The sequence below is a fragment of the Cetorhinus maximus genome, chromosome 5, assembly GCF_964194155.1.
Source record: "Cetorhinus maximus chromosome 5, sCetMax3.hap1.1, whole genome shotgun sequence".
NCBI lineage: Eukaryota > Metazoa > Chordata > Chondrichthyes > Lamniformes > Cetorhinidae > Cetorhinus > Cetorhinus maximus.
In genome coordinates, this window is record NC_135883.1 from 121,355,253 (window position 1) to 121,373,395 (window position 18,143).

An 18,143-nucleotide genomic window follows, 5' to 3' on the forward strand; every position below is an offset into this window, starting at 1 on the left:
AAGACCATAATGGAAGTGCTAATCTTTTTTGTAGAAACAGCACAGTTACTATTGATAGTGTCTGATGGACGAGGTCTGTTCTTGGAGGGGAAAGAGCGGGTTACAGCAGCTGTTGAGGCTGCTCGACACAGCAACATTTTTGTTATCTTTGTTGTACTGGACAATCCTGACTCCAAGGTAAGAGACAACTATAAAGTATTGGAATGAAGTAGAATAGCTCCAGTTGAAGAGCTTGCACCAGAACAGGCGTATTGGATTGAATGGCCTTGTGCTGTAATTGCGACAATCCTATAACCATTAAAACATTTTACACCACTTCTCAATGAGAAGAGGGGAAGCAGAGATCGAAAGCCTGTGAAGTTATACAGTTGAATGAATGAAGAAAGTTAGCCTACTATTATGTGTATAATGCTACTTATTGATGTTTTTGTGCATTAAAGTAACAAATCCTCACCTCTCCATAGCATGCCATTATCTAGCCAGTAAGGCAGACGTTAATTTTATTACGTTAGCTGAAACACGGAGGGAGCATTAAAGATTGCACACCTTATGCAGTCTTCTAACTTTGTTTTTGTTTGTACACCTAGGACTCCATTCTGGATATTAAAGTCCCTATATTCAAGGATCAAGGGGAAAGTCCTGAAATTAAATCATATATGGAAGAATTCCCATTCCCGTTCTATATCATTTTAAGAAATGTGAATGCCCTCCCAGAGACGCTCAGTGATGCTCTCAGACAGTGGTTTGAACTGGTGACAGCAGGAGATCATTAACATAATGGAATGCAGAGAGTTGACACATGTTATGTTGTCCATTGGTATTGCAAATCATTGCACATGCTGTAATATTTAATGTACTATTCATTCAGATTAGCAGGGAAGAGAAACCTTTGTCCTGTGACTGAGAATTATAGGCCTGTAACTTCCGAGTTGCCCAGTGTCAGATTTGGGGGGGTACCCCAGAGATGCACTGGGGAATCCCTCTGGGAAGTTCCCAGGTAAGGGTTTGCACAGCAATTACCCAGAAGTGCACACTTCCTCTGGACAATTGCACTGCGCTGGGAATCATCTGAAAATGCGGTTTAAATTGCAGACTTCGCTTGGTTCCGCTGGGGTTATACCAGTAGTTACTCAGAAAAAGTTAGAAGAATTAACACCTCTTCTAACTTCTGAGTAACTATTGTAAATCCCAGACTGACCCTCAAGGGACTCCTTCCACACCTCTTAAACCCGACCCCAACCTCCGACGTCCCCCACCCCCCTTTGACCGACCACCCCTGGACCTCCAACCCAATCCCCCCGCTGGACCTCTGACCTGGACACCGCCACCCCCCCCAATTCTTATCCACTTCCTTCTTCATGACATGTCAATTTCCCTGGCTTTTTAAACTTACCTGCTTTACGGCAGCAAGTGCCGTAAAAAAAGGGGGCGTGACCTCCTTGAATATGCTGGAGCTACACTTCGCTGGGGCTTGCAAGTAGTCTTTTGATGTAGGCCCCAAGCAGCTCTGGTGAACAGAAGTGGCAATGCAATTTTCAAGACCAGGTAAGTAGGTATTTATTTCTTCTAATTCCTGCCGGCCACCACTTTCTGACGCTAGTCGGAGGTTATGGCCCATGATGTTAAGACTAAGCTTAGAATGTGAAATGTTCTATTCACATTGAGAACTGTACCACTGTGTTCATGGTGGTTTGTGCCAAAGGCACAGTTTATTATACTAAATGTGAGAACCTGTCTGAGGTTTGAGTGTCATATGTTGTTTTGTAACATGTGGATATTTGTTGCAAATGTGAAAGCTTTAGCATGTTATTTGGAGGTAGCTTCATACTTGGGATTGTATTCTTCGTATCTTTTTGTATGTCAATAAATCGATTACTAAAGACTTGTCTCCATCTGCTTTTTAGAGGGATGCCACATCATCCATTTTAGTGTTGGGAAGTTGCTTCAAATCTTGAGACAGGAACATTCAAATGACTTCCTTTAAAATATTTATAGACTCCTCCAGAATTAAAACAGTGTGATTTGGGGGGTGGGTGGCACGCTTTCCTTTCATTGCTTTGAGCCCAGGTTGTTGTGTGAAACCATCTTTCTCCACGGGCCGTGGAGGCTTTGCACTAAAAACCTAGTTCCTGGTGGACTGTGGTTCCTTTGTCTGGTAAGGTGAAGAAGATCTTGCACTCCTTTTTAAAAACCTAATCATGTACAAGGTGCAGCAGTGAGGAAACAGCCTTGCAGTTGAAATTGTGGTCACATGTAGAAGTCGAACATAATGCCCGTTTGACATAAGCACACAGCAGAGGAAGAAATAGAATTGTATTTCAGGAACACTTGGGGTCTCATGGGGATTTCTTTCCAGCTCATGTCTCTTCAACACTCTGAAAGGAGTTTTTGCAGTTCTTCAAATGGTGGATGTAGAGGCATGTAAAATTTCCAAAAGAAAAGACAGGGTGAGAGTGCAAGATGCAAACAAGCAAAACTCAAAGTAATTCATCCTGGTGTTGATTCTTAAAATAGCACTATTTCTAAACATGCCATCATTATTCAGCATTTCTCTTTCAAGAGGTAAAGTTTTGAGTTGCGATGTTCCACCAGCATTAAAGGAGGAACAAATGCTGCTTTGCACTCTGGTCCAGTTGAATTTTAAAAGAAATACTTGAGGTGTTTCATAAAAGTTGGAGATATAGGAAATAACTTCTCAACTGTGCTGGTAGAATGTCATGAGCATTCATATCATGAATTTATCTCTTGCTTCATATTGTCATTCAAGAGGATGTGGTGATGCAACTTTATATTTGGTTTACATCTGGTTATAAACTTTTGAGGCTAAATGATTTTTTGATCATTTATCTTGTCTGTCCATTCTGTTTTTGTGTGAGAATACAATTTAAACAAAATTTATTATGCTACGTGTAGACAGTCCTGCAGGCATTTTATTGAGACCAGTCCAACAAGCTGATAATGTTGTATGGAATTTATACTGAATTAAATGTTGAGGTTTTTAAAAGAAAAAAGTTTTAGTAAGTGTTGAAAAGGCTATGATGCTACTAAACAAGATCTACAAAACTCATAAATCATTTGGAATTGTACAGCACAGTGGCCATTCAGCCCATTGCACCTGTGCTAGCTCTTTTAAATCTAACCAATTAACCCCATTCCTGCCCCATAACCTTGCAAATTTATTTCCCTTTTCAAGTATATACCCAATTCCTTTTTAAACATTATTGAAGCTGCTTCCACCAACTTTTGTCAAGATTTGGAATGCATTCTCATGTGCTGCACTAAATATATATGCATTTCTCACCTCCCTGCTGATTCTTTTGTCATTAGTGAGTTCTCTGATTACTGGCCTTCTTCCCGCTGGAAATGGTTGTTTCTTATTTACTGGTCATAATCCTTCATAATTATGAATACCTCTTAAAATTTCCTCTTAACCTTCTCTGTTCTAAGGAAAATAATCCCACCTTTTCAAGTCCCTCCCCACAACAAATCCCTCACCCTTGGTATCATTCTAGTACACCTCTGCACCCTCTCCAAGGTTTTGGCATCCTTCCCAAAGTCTGGTACACAGAATTGAATAGGATAAGGTCTAATTAGCATTTCGTTAAGATTTAGTATAATGTATGCTCATGGATGTCCTGGGATATTTAACAGAATTAAAAGGAAGCAAATCCTCAAAGCCTAGACTGTATTAAAATCAAGTGATCAAATGAGCAGTAATAGAGTTGGCTTCTTGCCAGGCCAAACTTCATTGGAATATTTTTCTTTGGCTCATTAACAAATTATGCATTGGACAACCAGGATTGGGAACTGAGTTTATAATCAGTTGCTGGTATTACTGTTAATGTCAGTTTCACTTCTGGGAGCAGCACAGGCATTATTTTCAGTTCACCTTAGATTCAGAATGACCAGTTGGCAAAAGAGGTGACCATTTAAATCAGCATTGATGAGAATTACTCACCGTATGGAGAATTTTCCAATCTCCCAGATCTATTGAACAGGAGGTCTGCCTTTTCTTGAGTGGAGCCTCTGTTATCTGAACCATTTCTTTTTTCAATCAGCCTACTGAAGGATCAACATCCCCTGGATTTATTGTCTTCATTGTGATTGAACCTGTGGTTTCAAAGCTTATATTTTTTGAGACAGATTCTAATTGGAAAGGGAAACCGAGAAAGGAAACTGACCTTTTCAATTTCTAAGGAAACTAAGATTGAAACCAAGATTGGAAATCAAAACTGGGGAGACTGAAATGGGCTGAAACCATATAAAAGGATTGAACAGCCAACAGAGCTCAGATGATGATCTCAGTGGTGCAGTACAGGCAGGCTGAAGAAGACAGAGGCCTGATCAGAAGCTGACAATAGGCAAATATACAGTTGCTGCAGCTGTTTTTGTTAGTTGAAGATAACATTGGTAGATCTACACCATCCAGACTGTCATAGACAGAATTGAGGAGGTTCTGCAGACGTATGCCATTTTCGGTGAAGACCATGCCTGTGGGATTCGGGCTGGTTGTACGCTACTGTCAGGGAATCAGGCTACATCCTAGCAGAGGAGCTGAACTACTTTGTGAGGAAGACTATTTGCATAACAAAGGACTATTGAAGGAGTTTGTGCCTTAGATTAATGATATAAATGCTGAGTGGACTGCCAAGTCAATTCATAAGATCTGTCTTAGTTGTATCTGCCAGTTAGAGTGTAATTTGTAGTTTATAGTTGACAGCAATTTTCCTGTTAGTTCATGGTTTACTTATGTTAATTTTGGGTTTTAGTGTATAGGTGGACCCAAGATAGTATTGATTGTTTGCATTGTTTGAATTTTGTATAGTAAAACTTATTTTGTTTTAAACTGTGGAATCTTGTGACTTCGTTCCTTCAGTAAATAACTGGGATTTGAGTTTTTTGAGAAGGTTACTGGCCTTGACCAAGATTGTACTACCATCTTCACTGAACAATATCATGTAGCCCTTTTACCTTCTGGTCTCTGGATCTCCAGGTTTTCTCCTTTAATTGTCAATGTAAATATTGTTTGAATTTAACATGGATAATCAGTGTCTTTAGGTTCATCTTTCACAGCATTTTCATTGCCCTTGATTGCAGACGGCATTGTCTGATTTTGCCATGATCTTTGGGCCTGGTTCTAGAGCGATGTTTTTTTTTTATTCTGCGCAATTTGGTTTTACCATTCACTGCTTATAGTGGATAAATCATGTGAACATCAATCCTGCTGCTATAAGTGTACCATATATATTTTAAATAAGTTCAGAGTATAAATGTATGTTTCACAATCCATACTCTCTCTCGACTGATCCGAGCTTTTTTTCCTCCAAATAGATTACTACATGGTCAACGATACTCTTTCGCTTTGTATAATTGAGATATCAACCTGGATTTTGCAGTTGACAGCAAAACCGTCAGCCTTTGTAGTCATTACACAAATTAAATATGCTCCTCCACATGTTTCACTGTTGAAGTCCTTGCAAATGGAAATCAATTAGAAATCACTGATTTGACATGAATTCTCACTTTTTATGCTAATAGTTATTCTGTAAAACCCTTCAAAAAAAAAGTCTGACTGCATGCTTAGCCTGCTTGATAACATTACTGTTGTTGGATGCCGGAATCACCTAAAGCTGGCGTCAGAATTAATTTACAGTCAGAAGTGAAATTCATGGCAGAGAGATCACTAGATCTCGTGGGCAGCTATCATCGAGGTCAGTAAAAACATTGTCACTTTGCCACAAAGACAGAAAATGCTGGAAAAACTCAGCAGGGCATTTGCTGTTGTTAGAAAAATGACTGAATGTTGTCCAAGTCTTTCCCCCAGATTTTATTTTTCTACTTTGCACCTATTGGCTGAATGACCAACACCTCTAATTAGCTGTGCAACAAAAAGCAATAAAGGTCTCTCTTATCCAGACCTGGATAATATCCATGGAATAAAAGGGACAGTAGCAACGTGGATACAAAATTGGCTGAGTTATAAGAAACACCGAGTAATGGTTTATGGATATTTTTCAGGCTGGAAAAAGGTTTGTAGTGGAGTTCCCCAGGGGTCAGTATTGGGACTCTTGCTTTTCCTGATATATATTAATGATCTAGACCTAGGTGTGCAAGGGACAATTTCAAAGTTTGCTGATGATACCAAACTTGGAAGCATTGTAAGATGTGAGGAGGACAGTGTAGAACTTCAAAAGGACATAGACAAGTTAGTGGAGTGGGCAGATAGGTGGCAGATGAAGTTCAATGCTGGGAAGTGAGAGTGGATGCATTTTCGTAGGAAGAACGTGGACAGACAATATAAAATAAGGGGTATAATTCTTAAGTAGGTGCAGGAGCAGAGGGACCTGGGTGTCTATGTGCATAAATCATTGAAGGTGGCAGGACAGATGGAGAGAACAGTTAATAAAGCATACAGTATCCTGGGCTATATTAATAGGAGCATAGAGTACAGGAGCAAGGAGATTATGCTGACTTTATATAAGACACTAGTTACACCTCAGCTGGAGTATTGTGTACAGTTTTGGGTGTCGCACTATAGGAAGGGCGTAAATACATTGGAGAGAGTGTAAAAGAGGTTCACAAGAATGGTTCCAGTGATGAGAAACTTCAGTTAGGAACATAGATTGGACAGGTTGGGACTGTTCTTCTTAGAGAGGAGAAAGCTATGAGGAGACTTGATAGAGGTGTTCAAAATCATGAGGGGGCTGGATAGAGTAGATAAGGAGAAATTGTTCCCACTTGTAAAAGGATTGGGAACAAGAGGGCACAGATTTAAAGTGATTTGCAAAAGAAGCAAATGTGATGATAACATTTTTTTCACACGAGTGGTTTGAGTCTGGAATCCATTGCCTGGAAGTGTGGTGGATGGAGGCAGGTTCAATCGAGGTGTTCAAGAGGGCAATGATCGATTATTTGAATAAAAACAACATGCAAGGGTATGGGGAATAGGCAGGAGAATAGCACTAAGTCACAATGCTTAATTGGAGAGCTTGTGCAGATACAATGAGCTGAATGGCCTCCTCCTGCGCCTGAGCGATTCTGTGATACCCAGGCTTGGGCTGAAGTGGCAAGTAACATTTGTGCTACACAAATGCCAGGCAAATGACCATCTCAAACGACGGAAAATCTAACTATAGGCCTTTGACATTCAATGGCATTACCATCACTGAATCCTCCACTATCAACCACCTGGAGGTTACCATTGACCAGAAACTGAACTTGGACTAGCCATATAAATACTGTGGCTGCAAGAGCAGGTCAGAGGTTAGGAATCCTGCGACAACTAACTCACTTCCTGACTGCCCAAAGCCTGTCCACCATCTACAAAGCACGAGTCAGGAGTGTGATGGAATACTCTCCACTTGCCTGGATGTGTGCAGCTCCCACAACACTCAAGAAGTTTGACACCATCCAGGACAAGCGGCTGCTTTATTGGCACCTCACAAACATTCACTTCCTCCACCACTGACAAGCAGTGGCAGTGATGTGTACCAGCTACAAGATGCACTGCAGGAACCCACTAAGTCTCCAACACACGACCGCCACCATCTAGAAGGACAAGGGTGGGGGCGACACATGGGAACACCATCACCTGCAAGTTCCCCTCCAAGTCACACACCATCCCGACTTGGAAATATATTGCTGTTCCTTCATTGTCGCTGGGTCAAAATCCTGGAACTCCCTCCCTTATAGCACTGCGGATGTACCTACACCACACGGAATGCAGCGGTTCAAGAAGGCAGCTCACCACCACCTTCTCAGGGGCAATTAGGGATGTGCAATAAATGCTGGCCCAGCCAGTGCAATCCACATCATGTGAATAAGAAAAACACTAATAAGTTTAAGAACAAATGATGGTAGTAGTTCAACGACACAGTGCCTACCCCTGCCACCACCCATTTTCTGGTTCTGAGCAGTGCAAAAATGCTGCCATTATGTTTTATGAGATGAATGGCAAACAGATTGAATGACGAAATGCCTAAAAAAGGTTAAAACAAAATAGTATAAAAACAAAGTACTGCAGATGCTGGGAATCTGAAACAAAAACAGAAATTGCTGGAAAAACACAGCAGGTCTGATAGTATCTGTGGAGGGAGATACAGAGTTAACGTTTCGAGTCCTAATGACCCTTTTTCAAACGGTTACCTCTGTTTCTCTCTGTACAGATGCCTACATTTTTGTGAGCATTTCGCTTTGGGAACATTCAACCAGACCTGCCACTGGAGGGAGGACCATGTCTCTGCCTATGAGCACATCACTGTGCGACAGGAACTGTGGAGGACGATGGCAACGAGCCGGTTCCCTGCAGGTGTCCTGAGCTTTAAACAGGTGAGAACTGGAGACGGGTCGGAGGCCGCAGGTTGAGGTTGGTTGGTTGGTTGGGTAGGTAGGTAGGTGGGTGGGGTGGTGAGCAGGCCGAACCGGAGGTCGAGCCGCGCGGCCGTTCACCCAGAGTTCTAACTGATTACATCACAATGGGAGCGTGCGCTCAGATCCGCCCGGGAGAACACAAGAGGCTGCAGCCTCCTTCCTCAGAAACACCGACCTGTTTGCTGAGAGTTCCCAGCGTTTTCTGTTTCTGTTTAATCCTTGCTGAACCTGCAGGGCTTCTATTTTTGCTTCTTTTGTTGGTATTTGTACAGTTCACACGTCTGGAGCCTGACAATTCGTCTTTTTTTATTCTTGTTGTCTCAACAAAAGTTAAAAGCCAGCAGAACAATGCTGGTAACATTCAATAAGACAATTGGAATCTGTGGAGAGAACAGACAGGTTTATGTTTTGACTGTAGGTCATTTAGTATTCTGCCTTTTACACGTATATTTTTTGCACTTTGTGAAGTAGTAAATTAATTCAGATGGAGTTTACCAATTTGTGCTACACTACATAACCTGTATCCCTGAAGCAGCTTTGGATTAGGAAAATACACTTCACATCCTATGAAACTATTGTTCCTTAGGCTCTTCACCACTGGGGATTTCCTTCACCTTATGTGTGGGTCTGTTGTAGTCTAATTGATGGTTACAATAAATCAACAATTCCATTCTCATTGTTGCCATGCAGCTACCAGGTTGGTAAAGTGCCAAGACTTTGACCATTTTTTCATTGAGCAATTCCTATGTTTTTATTCCAAACTCCTAATCCCATCCTTCTGGTCTTTTAGGAGTGTACAAGAACAAAGGAATGCTTGGTTAATGGGGGAAAAAATGCAGGTTTTTAATTTATACCTCCGTGGCACTTTTTTTTGAGTCTTATAGCTACTAAAGTGAATGCTTTTAAGATAATAAGCAAGAAGGTTAGAATGGAGACGAGGTGGTAAAGAGAATAAGATCCTTTAATCTCTAATACCTTGATTTCAATTTAGCGTAGACTGATTGAATGAAAGTCTCTCCTTTCCCCATGAGGATTAAGTGAGCAATCACAATCCAGTTCCTACCGATCTATGATGTACAGGAATGGCAGAGAAAATAAACTAGTACTTCACCTCAGTTTTCACACAAGTGTGAGGTAGTGGGAATGAAAGGGCACAAGAGGATGAAGTGGAGCAATTAGTTAGGATAGTTATAGATAAGGAAGTATTCATGAAAAACATTGTAAAAGGCACTGAGCCCTAATTGCATGTCATCTAGAATGCAATGGGAAGTTAGGAAAGAAATAGCAGAGGCTTTTATTGCAAACTTTTAAAAATCCTTAAATATGAAAGTTGGATCATCTGACTGGAGATTTGTCAACATAATACCTCTGTTCAGGAGGACATAAACCAGGTAACTGGCCTAACTTTGAGAGTGGATAAGCTTTTGCAGGTTACAACTAGAAAGGCATGATGAATGAGACTTAGTGGATAGCTTTTTCAGAGAACCACCATACATGGATAGATTTGGGAAGCTGGGGTTATTCTCCTCAGAGAAGAGCGGATTAAGAGGAGATTTGATAGAGGTATTCAAAAATCATGGGTCTGGACAGAGTAGATAGGGAGAAACTGTTCTGCTTGGCGAAAGAATTGAGAACCAGAGGACGTTAAAGTGATTGGCAAAAGAAGCAATGGCGACACAAGGAAAAACTTTTTTTATGCGGCGAGTGGTTAAGATCTGGAATGTGCTGCCTGGGAGTGTGGTGGACACAGGTTTACTCGAGTCTTTCACAGAAGAATTGGATCGTTCCCTGAAGAGAAAAAGTTTGCAGGACAACCTGGGAAAGGTGGGGGTGTGGAACTGGATGAGTTGCCCTTGAGCGGACATGGCAGGCTGAATGGCTTCTTTCTGTACTGTAAACATTCTTTGATTTAATGGGACAAATGGCCTCTTTTTAATTTTGAAGCTTATCTTAAAATCATGCTGGTTAGTCTATAATCATAGTTGCATTGGCCTGTGATTTCACCAATGCAGTGAAGTTGCTGTTCTGAGGTTACATTTGAATCTTATAGTGGGATAGAGCAGAGCAACATAATCCATGTTGTGTCCTTAACATAGATGCAAAAAGTGGAAAAATGTGTCTCAGAGATCTTTGCAGAAGGATGAACATTACGCTTTCTTTGAAATAAGTATGTTATTTTGTTTTAGCCCAGCATTGCAAATGTTGGTGTCTGATTATGTGAATTATCTATTTTGCAGTTCATGCATCGACAGAAGGTCCTTAGTTTATACAGGCAGATTTTAAAAGCCATTTATCAGATTCCAAATGAAGGAGACAAACAGTATCTTAAAAACTGGGCAAGACAAGAATTCAAACAGAATAAAAATGCTACAGATGATGTAAGTCACTGCTAAATGAACAAGCTTTGGTTGCCATTGTGTGTACGTAACTTGGAAAGAACGTGATCTGTTTCCTTGGGCAGAATTTTGATGTCGGCGTGCGGGGGCGGGCCCAACACACTGATGCATAAAATGATGCGCGATGACGTCAGGCATGCGTCACTGCGCACCATCGTGATATTTCGATGGGCATGCTATGAGCTCCGATGCACGCCCGCCATTAATTAACGGGCCACTTAAGGCCCTTGAGCCATTAATACATTGCGATTTTTCAGAGCCCGTGCAATTTTCAGTGCGTCGCACAGGCGCAGTGGGTGGGCGGGTAGGCCACATTTTTAAAAACCTCACCCACGGGCAGGATAAAAGGGTTGTGTGGGCTCGCGAATGCTATTTGTTAGTCATTTACTTTAGAAACTTACTGCTACTTGCTTGTGTGAACAGGAGAACTTCAAACTTCTTCAGAGCAACTTTTACAGGATTAGCAGTCTTCAGGTCAGGACTCTGGAGCAAACATAATTCTTGGGGCGTTGCAGGTTTCAGGCAGCCTTCCCTTACTCTGGGAATGGGAGTTGTGCTGTCCGCTGGAGACACCACCTCTGAAGAGGAAGAAAGGGCCAGAAAGGGGGTGGGGGAAGCCAGGAGTCCATATTCATCCTCCAGGGGAGCCACCTTTGGGAGGACAGGCGCAGGGCCAATGGAAAGTGTAAGGCGAAAGGGGCCGCAGAAGACGCCACTCTCCTGCTGCCAGGGTTTACAGGCGGCGAAGCAGCTACCTCAATATGTCTGAGATGCAGTGCCGAAGGAGGGTCCGTCTCTCAAGGGAGACAGTGACCTCCATCTGTCAGATGATCAGCCCTGATATCAGCTCCAACTGTGTGGGTGGACACCCCATGCCAGTGACATTGAAGGTCACGTCTGCCCTCAACTTCTATGCCTCTAGCTCTTTCCAGGGGTCAGTGGGTGATCTTTGTGGAGTCTCCCAGTCAGCTGTCCACACTTGTGTCAAACAGGTGGCAGACGTTGTGTTCAGGCGTGCATTGACATTCATTCACTACCGCTCGGATGATGCCAGCCAGACAGAGTGAGCCAGAGGCTTTCCAGCGATTGCTGGGTTCCCCCGTGTCCAGGGTGCAATCGACTGCACATATGTGGCTATCAAGGCACCAGCGGGTGAGCCGGGTGCCTTTGTCAACAGGAAGGGATTCCACTCCATGAACGTGCAGATAGTGTGTGACCACAGGATGCAGGTTCTGCAAGTCTGTGCAAGGTACCCAGGCTCCCATGACGCCTACATCCTCAGACACTTCCAGGTGCCGGGGCTCTTCAGTGCTCCAGCTCGGCTGGATGGATGACTGCTGGGTGACGAGGGCTATCCCCTCAAAAGGTGGCTTATGATGCCTCTCCGCCATCCAAGAACAGAAGCTGAGCAGCGGTATAATAGTAGCAATACCTCCACAAGGGCTGTGGTGGAGAGAGCCATCGATCTTCTCAAAATGCACCTCTGATGCTTGGACCGTTCAGGGGGCGCATTGCAATACCCCCCAGATCGTGGGTCACTGATGGTGGTTGAATGCTGCGCTCTCCACAATCTGGCGCTGGAAAGGGGTGACGCAGTGGAGGAAGAAGATGATGATGCAGATGCTCTGGCTGCAGACAATGAGTCCAGTAGTGAGTCCGAGGACGAGCGCGCTCAGGAGAACGCTGAGGGGATAGACGCTGATCCGGGCAACCTCCAGGGAGGCAGGGACACCCGGGAGGCTTTGATCCAACGATCCTTCAGCTAACCCACCACAGATGGACCCCCAACACATGCCAGGGCTGCAGGCTCCATATTCGAAACCTGAAAGCAACATCTGCCTGGCTAGGAACATTAACTTATGTGCCTTGTCAATAAAGCTCAATGATAAACAAATCACTTGTAACATCATGGGTTCCGGTACACCTGCAGAAATAATGAAGCATCCTGAGCCTTGTTCAGAACTTAAACATTTAATGATTTCATACAACAAAACAGAAATGAAAGTTCATTCAGAGGTGTTGAGCTGCATACCGACTAATAAGCAACCGATACGGGGGCAACAGAAAACCGCCAGTGATAAGCTCGTGGTGTGCCTGAGGTGCCTTATGCTTACATTTTCAGGTGCTACATCTAGGTGCTCCACCCCTCGCTGGCACTGGCATTGGAGACAGCCTACTTACTCTGCTGTCCTGTTGACCTTGATTACCTTGGCGGGCGTCCTCTGGCCTGTGGAGCCTGTGATGGCCCCGTCTGGGATGGAGTGGCCAGTGGCATGGCTGGCATCTCCTCAGTCGCCGGAGCCTCATCGAATCCCACGATCACTGGCAGAGGGGCGGAGGGGCTGCTGCCCTTATCCGGAGCGCCCTGAAAGGAGCCCGCAGAGACGATAGGCAGCTTGTGCGCTAACGTGAGGTCGCTTCGGACTTCCTTGCTCACCATTGATGGACGGGCACTCAGCTGGGATACTGGCTGCCCAATCCATCTCCCACACTGACACTGACCAGCTGAGGTCAATGTCGCTGTGAGGGCTTGCAGGTCCTAGTGCATCCCCAGGAAGCCCTGATTGTTCTCCTGGAGGAGCCTTTCCATGGGAGTCGCCACCCCCTCCATGGAGGAAGCATTGCGCTCGGCCATGAGGGTCAATGCTTTGCTGATGCTCCGCATAGACTTCTCCATCATGGAGACCATGGCACACATTCCCTCCTGTATCTCTGCCAGATCCTCCCGCAGACCCTGCTGGACTTCCAGCGTCTGCTGCCTCAGGGATGACTCCAGAGGCACATCATCAGCTACTGACTGAGCATGTTCCTGGTCCCCAGCAGTCCTCCGACTGCCGGTGCCATGGGCACTCTCTGTCTCTACCTGTACCTCAAGCGAGTGTGAAGTGCCCTCACCACTGTGCCCCGGTCACTAGCTGACAATCTTATCCTCACTGAGGTGCTGGTATCTGTGCTGGTGCCTGCCTGGCTGAGATGGTGTGACGCTGGTGCGTATATCTCTTCAGGACCCTCAGGTGTCAGTGGTGGGCCCCCTGCCTCCTCAGCCCGGGCGTGCTCCGGTGAGGCTGAAAGGAAGTTGAAGTCGTAACACTATTAATGTGCATGCCTGGCACCCGGATCAGGATACACTCCTCCTTCCATAATCAATGGGGATTCCATGTTGGACGCTGAATTCAATAACAGTCAACAGTGGAATGGTTGCAATGACAGAAATTGTGACCTCAGTGCATGGCACATTTACCTCCCACTGGCACCCCACCCTCACTGCTGCCAGTAGACCGGGGCGCATGGCGCCTCTCCAGCTCGAGAGCCTCCTGCTTATATCTGACGAGTATGAGTAGGTGGGCCTGCCCTCTGCCAGTCCGCATCCGTTCTGCATTATTGTGTGCAGTCTTCTCCTGAAAGGAGAGAGGAACATTGATTAGCCCACCCTGTACCTGGATTGCCATTGCAGCCTTCTCGTCCCCACCTGAGTGAAACATTGCAGGGCTCATCTGATTCGTAACCCTGGAGCCGTCATACACTCACTCCAAGCAGCCAGGGCTGACCCCCTTGCCCAGATGCTGTCTCCATCACATTTGCCACTCACACTGTATGACCTTCCAAAGCAAGGAAGCACTACCATCTAGAAGGACAAGGGCAGCAGATGGATGGCTGCCATGTTGGACGCTGAATTCAATAACAGTCAACAGTGGAATGGTTGCAGTGACAGAAATTGTGACCTCAGTGCATGGCACACTTACCTCCCACTGGCACCCCACCCTCAGTGTTAATGCACTTTGTGAAGGTGTAGGTTATTTAGTCAGTGTCCAACATTAGCTGGAAATCACAATGCACTTTACCACAGAATACTGGTTAAGCCCGGGGACTATTGAAAAGGTGTTAGAACATAACATTTTGTTGTTTTGGAAATACAGCAAAGCACAATTGTATGTGAGAGGGGGAGGGGAGAGGACATTCGAATGGCAAATCATTTGTTTCATCAGTTTAAGTTTTATAAATCACACTTTGCATGAAACATCAGTAAATCAACTGAACAATAGTCTTAGAATACTAAAGAGACATACCAGTCCTTTAGTGTTAAACCTTGAGGTAATCTTCCCTCTTCCCTAGGAGAACAGACAAGAAGCTGCTATGCAGTCTTTCAAAAAGATCAATTAACCTATAATGGACCTCATGCTATGCTCAATCAGGGCCAAGTAACTAGCTAGACACCTCAAGCCTATTAAAGTTCATCTGCCGCTGTTCTGCATTTAGTCAATCCATTTTGTAGTTGTTGATCTGCTTCTACCCGTCCAAATTTGGTCTCATTTGTGAATTGGACCAGTTTGTATGCAAAAGCTAAGTACTGCAGATGCTGGAAATCTGAAATAAAAGCAGAAAATACTGGAAACACTCGACAGGTCTGGCAGCATCTATGGACAGAGAAACTAAGTTAACAGCACTGATAAAAGTTAGATATGTAATAGGTTTTGGGCAAGTGAAAGTAGGAGAGTGAAGAAAGAACAAAAGGGAAGGTCCCTGATAGGATGGATGGCAGGAGAGATTAAATGACAGAAGGTTTCATTGTGAAAAGCCAAAGGGAGTGGTAATGGGACAAGAACAATAAATGTGTCTAGATGAGGTGTGAATGGCAGGATAGCAGCCGCCCAAGTGCAAAATAAATGGATTTGAAAAGAAGCGAGAAGAAACTAAACCAGCAAAAAACATGAAACAAAATGGGGGCTGAGGCTATGATGTAAAATTGTTGAACTCAGTGTTCAGTCCTTAAGGCTACAAAGTGCTCAGCCAAAAGAGTATCATTGGAGCACTGTAGCAGGTCAAGGATAGAAAGGTCAGAGTGAGAACATGGTGGAGAATTGATGGCAGTCAACAGGAAGCTCATTATCATTCTTGTGGACTGAACAGATATGTTCCACAAAGCAGTCACCCAGTCTGCGTTTGGCCTCCCTGGTGTAGGGGAAACCATGTTCTGAACAGCAAATACAGTATATTAAATTGAAAGTACTAGGTAAATCACTGTTTCACTTGGAAGGAGTGTTTTGGGCCTTAGTTGGTGAGAAGGGAGGAGGTAAAAGAGCAGGTGTTACATCTCCTGCACTTGCATGGATAGGTGTCGTAGGAAAGGGGAGAGAAGGTTGAGGTGACAGAGTACTGGATAGGATGCTGCAGAAGTAATGGCCCCTTCAGAATGCTGAAAGGAGAGAAGAGGGGAACTTGTGGTTGGTGAAGGCAACACGCTGGAGGTGGCAGAAATGGCCAAGGATGATTTGTTGATACGGAGGGTGGTGGGTTCAAAGGTGAGGGGAACAGGAATGGTTCGGAGAGCGAGGGGAACAGGTGAGAGCAGAAGTGTGTGAAATATTAAGAATATAGTTGAGGGTCTCATCCGCCAGTTTGGGCAGGATTGCTCGGTTGAATAAAGATGACATATCGAATGCGATAGTATGGAAGGTTGCATAATCTGAACAGGTGCGACAGAGATGGAGAAAATGGGAGAATGGAGTAGTGTCCTTACAGAGACAGACCGAGTGTGAGGAAGTGTAGTCAAGGCAGCTGTGGGAGTCAGTGGACTTATAGTGAATCAACTGAGGAATCCCTACTCCCCTTGGCTTTTTACAATGAAACCTTTTGTCATTTAATCTTCCCTGCCCTCCACCCTATCACAGACCTTCCCTTTTGTTCTTTCCACTCTTTCCCCTACACCTATCACTTGCTCATTTCTGACTTCCCTCAGTTCTGATGAAAGGTCACAGACCTGAAATGTTGGGCTGGATTTTGCAGTCCCGAAATGAAGTCGCAGAGAGACAGGTTGAGGAAAAATTGGGCGCTGACCGATGAATTCGGGAACCCCGCCTCTGTTTCTGGCGCTGGCCATTTTTACTGGTGCGGGAAAGGGGGCAGGCTGTGAACTCGACACACTCCTGCTCAAAAGCTGACATGGCATTTTAGAAGTGCACGTTTTAGAACTTCCAGAATTTTCACGGTCGCAATTTGGAAGCCCTTCTAATTCACACCTACCTGGTTTGGATTGCTTACTCTGTTTATTACGCTGTCCTGGGAAATGTGATTTTAATGGCTTTGAGAGATTTATGAAGCTCTCCAGAGGCTAATGGTTTTTCAAGTGCCGATTCAAGTGGTTGACAGAAGAGGGGTGGGGACATGAGGGGTTGGGGGGTGTTTTACACCGATCTGTAGGTTTAACTTTGTGGTTGAGCCACTGATGCCATTTGAAGAACCGGCCCGATGTTTCTGGGAATGGAAATGGGCCTTTTAACCTGGCCACTTAGGCGTGGGCCCTCCCCTGTCTCCGCCTTGAGCAGACCAGTCACAGCCTGTTCCTCTGCAGATCCTTCCTGACAGGACTCCCAAGATGGTGGCAGAACTCGGGAGTCAGATTAATCCCGACTCCTGATTCCCGCCTCCAATGGGGAAATCTAGCCCCATAACCCTGTTTCTCTCTCCACAGACGCTGCCAGCCCCGCTGAGCGGTTCCAGCATTTTCGGTGTTTATTTTAGATTTCCAGGATCTGCAGTATTTTGCTTTTGACATGAATATAGTCTGACACTTCAGTGTAGTACAGAGGGGAATGCTGCATTGTCAAAAGTTGCCAACTTTCAGTAAGCCAAGTTCTACCTATTCATGTGGACATTAAAGACCATTGTGCTATTTCTCCAATTCCCAATGTCTGGTCCAATGTTTATTCTTTGCGATCACCAAGATAGATTAATTGGTCTTTTGTCTCATTGTTTATGGGACCTTCCTATTCACAAATTGGCTGCCAATTAAACAGAATGTTTTGGTGGGGGGGCATGAAAGGGAATTCTAGGTACGTGTAATGATATTTTAAAAGCTCTCTATACAATAATTAAATAGGGTACAATTCCTATAAATCTAGCCAGGTCATGTACTAAATCTTTGTTATTTATTACCATACAGGATACAGTGCGAATGATGCTCACTCATGGAAACCTGCAACTTAAGGAGCTAGAAAAAATGCTTCGATTAACAAAATAAAATAAATCAACAATGCATTGATTTTGGCTAAAGTTTCCCAGAACACACATGGTTTTGCTGAGACCTGTTTGCACCTTGTGTTTTTGGCCTTGAAGAAAGGTTATCGGGACATAGGAGCAGGAGTAAGCCATTCGGCCCATTGGACCTGCTTCATCATTCATTTAGATCATGGCTGATCGTCTACCTCAACGCCACTTGCCCACGCTATTCCCATATCCCTAGATGTCATTATCCTCATCTCAGTCCTAAATGGCCTGTCCCTTATTCTGAGACTGTGCCCTCTGGTTCCAGACTCACCAGCCATGGGAAACATCTTCACATCTGCTCTGAAACTTACAAAATTCTTATAGGGTGTGACA

At 44.3% G+C, this 18,143-nt stretch overlaps 2 protein-coding genes across 2 annotated transcripts in view; both read left to right on the top strand.

Moving 5' to 3' along the window:
- The window catches only part of mdn1 (midasin AAA ATPase 1), a 227,351-nt gene extending 225,471 nt beyond the window's left edge, over positions 1-1,880 (top strand). The window contains exons 101-102 of the mRNA XM_078542396.1: positions 35-177; positions 588-1,880. Coding sequence (XP_078398522.1) covers positions 35-177; positions 588-773 — 329 coding nt within the window. The 3' untranslated portion in view covers positions 774-1,880. The remainder of the gene's footprint in view (positions 1-34; positions 178-587) is intronic.
- A 6,218-nt stretch (positions 1,881-8,098) lies between these two features.
- Positions 8,099-17,799, top strand: lyrm2 (LYR motif containing 2). Its single transcript, XM_078542407.1, has 3 exons — positions 8,099-8,328; positions 10,608-10,748; positions 17,707-17,799. Exons 1-3 carry the CDS (start codon positions 8,284-8,286, stop codon positions 17,782-17,784), a joined length of 264 nt encoding a protein of 87 aa, XP_078398533.1. The 5' UTR covers positions 8,099-8,283; the 3' UTR covers positions 17,785-17,799.
- The last annotated feature ends 344 nt before the right edge of the window (positions 17,800-18,143 follow it).